The 5,009-nt window shown below is 35.6% G+C and overlaps 1 protein-coding gene across 1 annotated transcript; it reads left to right on the top strand.

The window, feature by feature from the left end:
- The first annotated feature begins 2,893 nt into the window (after nucleotides 1-2,893).
- Nucleotides 2,894-4,511, top strand: LOC125252859 (olfactory receptor 10H1-like). Its single transcript, XM_048166496.1, has 2 exons — nucleotides 2,894-3,038; nucleotides 3,368-4,511. Exon 2 carries the CDS (start codon nucleotides 3,375-3,377, stop codon nucleotides 4,302-4,304), a length of 930 nt encoding a protein of 309 aa, XP_048022453.1. The 5' UTR covers nucleotides 2,894-3,038; nucleotides 3,368-3,374; the 3' UTR covers nucleotides 4,305-4,511.
- The last annotated feature ends 498 nt before the right edge of the window (nucleotides 4,512-5,009 follow it).

Here is a 5,009-nt window from a genome sequence, read left to right as displayed (position 1 = left end):
TGAAAAAGAGAGGAGGAAAAGAAAAATATAGTAAACAATAGATAATAAAACAAATAGGTGATCTGATCTTGATGACGCAAGTGTCTGGGCGGAAGTTTGATACCGCGACTCTGCCTCCGGGCTCCAATGACGATTCGTTCTGTGCATGCCCAGGCTCCAAAACAGACGTTTTTGCGTAACATGTCAACGCCCATCATCGTCCGTTTTACGTTCAGTTCATTACAATGGAAGGAAGCAGCATCGCATTGTCCATCTTTTTTTTCTATGGCTGAAACATACAATAGTGATGTATTGACAACATTTAAACATAAACATTATTACGTATTCACAGCTAAAAAAAAAAAAAAAATATATATATATATATATATATATATATATATATATATATATATATATATATCATAAAGATATGACAGTGGCTATTTGCATTAAGTGCAAATAGATGCTATTTACACTGTGTAAATAACAGTTAGATGCTATTTACACTAAGTGAAAATAGCATATTTGTGGCAAGGGGGGCGTGGTTCAGTGAACGCTGCAGCGAGGGAGAGCGTCAGGAGACGCGCGGTGGATGAGCGGGTTAAGTGCAAATAACAAACACCTGTCTCTTGTTGCAGTAATTGGCGTGGAGAAAGTATTTAACGCCAGGAGAAACAGGAGCGAGCGAGAGATAGAAGGACTACTGGCTGCCACACTCCTGGAGACCTGCTGAAATTGCTGGAGTGAATTATTATATTGTTTATGACTGTTTTTGTGCCTGTCTGCATGCCTTTTTGTTTGGTTCTGCCAATAAAGCAGCCAGTAGTCACAGCCGATCCTTGTCATCTTCCTTCCTTTTATTACGAACTCTGTTACAATATTTTCTTAATGATAGATGATATTTACACTGTGCAAATATTGATAGATTCTTTTTACACTAAGTGAAAATAGCATATTTTCTTAAGGATAGATGCTATTTACACTAAATGAAAATAGCGAAAGATTCTATTTACACCCATGTAAAAGTATTAGTTCTTTGCAAAAGAGTAAATTCTATTTATACTTTATTGCCAGATACAATTTGCACCTCAGAATTTTTGTACATTAACAGGATGCAATAATATCATAGAGTGTAAATGATTATATTTATAAAAATTATTAAATGGATGCTGCCTTATTGGGAGAATAAAAACCCTCACCTTCCCCTTACCCTACACAATAAACACTTTTAATATTATTAAACACTTGTTTGCAGTTTATTTCCACTTTTAGAACATTGTTTTCATTTTCACTGAAAATAAATGCAAGCTCGGCAAAAGGTGTATTTGAACCCATGTTGATCGCGTTAAAAGCCAGGTCTGCGACCCTTTCTCGCTACTGCTGTGCCACTGAAGACTTTGCATTCCACGCATCTTTTTTAAAACTTAAGTGGCCCAACCAATCTTTCATTTGAAGGCCATGTTTCTAGCATCTGTAAAACCACATTCTTCCATCTTAAAAATATATCTAAACTAGGACATATGCTCTCAATGAAAAATGTTCATGCATTCATGACCTCAAGGCTAGATTACTGTAACCCTCTACTGGGTGGTTGTTCCGCTCGCTTGATCGCTAATTACTTACAAAGCACTAAATGGTTTAGCTCCCCAGTACCTGAGTGAGCTCTTAAAGCATTATAGTCCTTCACGTCTATTGCGATTTCAGAATTCAGGCCAGCTGATAATACCTAGAATATCAAAATCAACCGCAGGTGGTAGATCCTTCTCCTATTTGGCACGTAAACTCTGGAACAATATTCCTAACATTGTTCAGGAAGCAAATTTAAATCTTTAAATCTAGACTAAAAATGCATCTTTTTAACCTGGTATACACATAACACATTAACACTAGATGTACTCGTTACATCATAAGAAGAATAGCATCTACGCTAATATTAGTCTCTCTGTTTGTCCCAAGGTTTACCGTAGTCAACCGATCCGGGCCGTATCCAGGTGAGATTGAGGACCTGCGCCTTGACACGACCACAACGCAGCCCTGAAGTATCAGCAGAGATTGAGTCAACTAGATCATTCACTGTGAAGGCCTCATTGACACGACAGCCAGTGGCACAGTTCCTCAACAAACCGCCCATACCGGCATGATGAATAAGAACCTCAACTGGATGGAACCGGAATAAGTACTTTGAATGTTGCGATCCCATTTGACTTATGATAGTTACCTGAATTGTAACAAAGCATTGTTCGACAGAGGAGAACTGGCCCCCCGACTAAGCCTGGTTTCTCCCAAGGTTTTTTCTCCATTTTAACACCTGTTTGCCACCTGTTTGCCATCTGATGTCACCTGTTGGAGTTTGGGTTCCTTGCCGCTGTCACCTTTTGGCTTGCTTAGCTGGGGACACTTGACATTTGACTTGACATTTGATAATTCAACAGTGCTTTAATCTGCCTGCATTGACACCATTTCTTTAAGAGCTGCTGTGCAGCCAAAATTATAGAACAGTTATCACTGTAAAGCTGCTTTGACACAATCTGCATTGTAAAGAGCGCTATATAAATAAAGGTGACTTGACTTGACTTAAGTAAGTTCATCTGTCATAATAACCACAAACTAAGCTTCTAATGAGAGGTTTGAGAGCTGCAGATCCAACCACAATTTTGCAATGCTGTTTGCAAATATATAATAGAATTATGGTTTTGAGAAACACCAAATCACTGAACTTTGATGGTAACAACAAAACCTGCAACCATAGCTGGCTAAAAATGCCTTTGGGAAACAAACCCCTGGTAAACAGTGCACCAATCACAGAAAAGAGAGATACAAGTGTATTTTCACTCTTGGGGTATGATGACAAGATGTAAGTTGTGGTGACACATAAGTAAAATGGTGATGCCTGCTTAAATCTACTCAGAGACAACCAGGTTGAGGTATTCATAACTAATGATAATTCAGTAACACTGACTAATAGAGTTAGATGTCTCTGTAAATGAAGTGACATTTATATGAAGTGACATTTATATGAAGTAACGTGACAACTGTGTATCTGTTGGTCACTTTCCTTGGTAAGTAAAGAATATTTCAGATGTAGTCATATTATATCAAACTCATATTACATAATTGTACAGTGATCCAGAATATTTCTTGAGTTCTGTAAGCAAGTGTAAATGAAAAAAAAAGGTCAAATTCCTTTGGTAAATTTAAGGAGTAACCTTTCTACAGAAAGAAATAGATAATAAAGATTGATATAACAAAGAAAATCCTAGTATGTTTTTTCAACATTAGTATAAAATATGACTACTCTCTGGAAGCATAAATAATCTACCTGTAGCAATGCTTTGAGATATTATGTTGTTAATACAAGTGTTTGTCACTTAATCTGTGTTTTCTTTAGGTCACAAATGGACAACCTGACATTTAGATATAGTGTACTCTTAGTGGAGGGACTGCAAGTTACACCTCAGTCAAGCCAGCTTACATTCATTTTTCTGTTGATGGCTTATGTCTTTGCAATGGTGTCTAACATTGGGATTTTGATTCAGATCTTAGCAGAAAAAAGTTTGCACCAGCCTATGTACATTCTTTTCTGTCATTTGCCAGTGAGTGATATTATAGGAATAACTGTCCTCGTACCGCGTTTACTGAGGGACTTAATGACAGACCCATCTGAGCGCTACATCACATATGTGGAGTGTGTTTTCCAAGCTTTTTTTGCACATTTAAATGGAACAACATCCCATACTATTCTAATGATCATGGCCTTTGATAGATATGTGGCCATATGCAATCCACTGCGATACCCAACTATAATGAGCAATAAAATGATTGTAAAACTGTCGGCAGGAGCCTGGGGTGCTGCAATAGTTCCAGTGTCAATTTTGATCGGCCTCAGTGTGCGTCTCTCTCACTGCAGATCATTCATTGCAAACCACTTTTGTGACAATCCTTCACTATTTAAACTGTCCTGTGAAAATACAGTGATTAATAATGTATATGGATTAACTTTTACTGTGATTTTACTCACCTCCTCACTGGGGTGGGTGTTACTGACATATCTCAGAATAGTGATGGTATGTATAAAAAGCAAAAACAAAGCAACCAACAGCAAAGCCATTAAAACCTGCAGCACTCACTTAGCTGTTTATATAATCTTGCAGATCTGTGGATTTGTTCCCATTGTTCTCCATCGTTTCCCTGTATATGCTGAGACTAGGAAGTTCGGGGGTATAATGTTTCATGTAATACCACCTGGATTGAATCCCATAATATATGGTTTACAATCCAAGGAAATAAGACAAAGGATGTTAAAAATGTGCAAAAATAAAAGTTAATTCTAGCTGATTTTTATTTATTTGTACATTTATTTATGCAATCAAACAGCTAATGATGTGACCATTTTCTTTAAGTGCAAATTTTAAATACTTCAATACATATTTGGTAACACTTTATAATAAGGTTCATTAGTTAACTACATTAGTTAAAATGAACTAATAATGAACTGCATTTCTACAGCATTTTTTTAAAATCTTTGTTAATGTTAATTTCAACATTTACTAATACATTATTAAAATCAAGAGTTGTATTTGTTAACATTAGTTAATGCACTGTAAACTAACATGAACAAACTATGAACAGCTGGATTTTTATTAACTAATGTTAACAAAGATTAACAAATATAGTAACAAACGTATTGCTCATGGTTAGTTCATGTTAGGTAATACATTAACTAATGTTAACAAATGAACCTTATTGCTACCACATATTTTAATTTCTTTCTATGAATTTCCTCTGTATAGGCATATCCGACAAAGCAGGCAACATGTATAGATGTATAACATAAATATGTGATAACAATCAACATTATTAATGAAGGCATAATTTGTAGCTGGTGTACACCAAATAAATATGAACAATTATTGTTAATTTGTTCTCTTCATCATTCAAGTGTTAATAAAGTGTTAAGATATAATTTATGTATTAAGCAATATATGTAAATAAAAAAATAGAGTGAAGAAAATGGAATAAAGCAACATTTG

This window comes from Megalobrama amblycephala, linkage group LG18, assembly GCF_018812025.1.
Source record: "Megalobrama amblycephala isolate DHTTF-2021 linkage group LG18, ASM1881202v1, whole genome shotgun sequence".
NCBI classification, from domain to species: Eukaryota; Metazoa; Chordata; class Actinopteri; order Cypriniformes; family Xenocyprididae; genus Megalobrama; species Megalobrama amblycephala.
The sequence above is the reverse complement of the archived record's forward strand: the minus strand, read 5'-3'. Positions and strand labels throughout refer to the sequence as shown.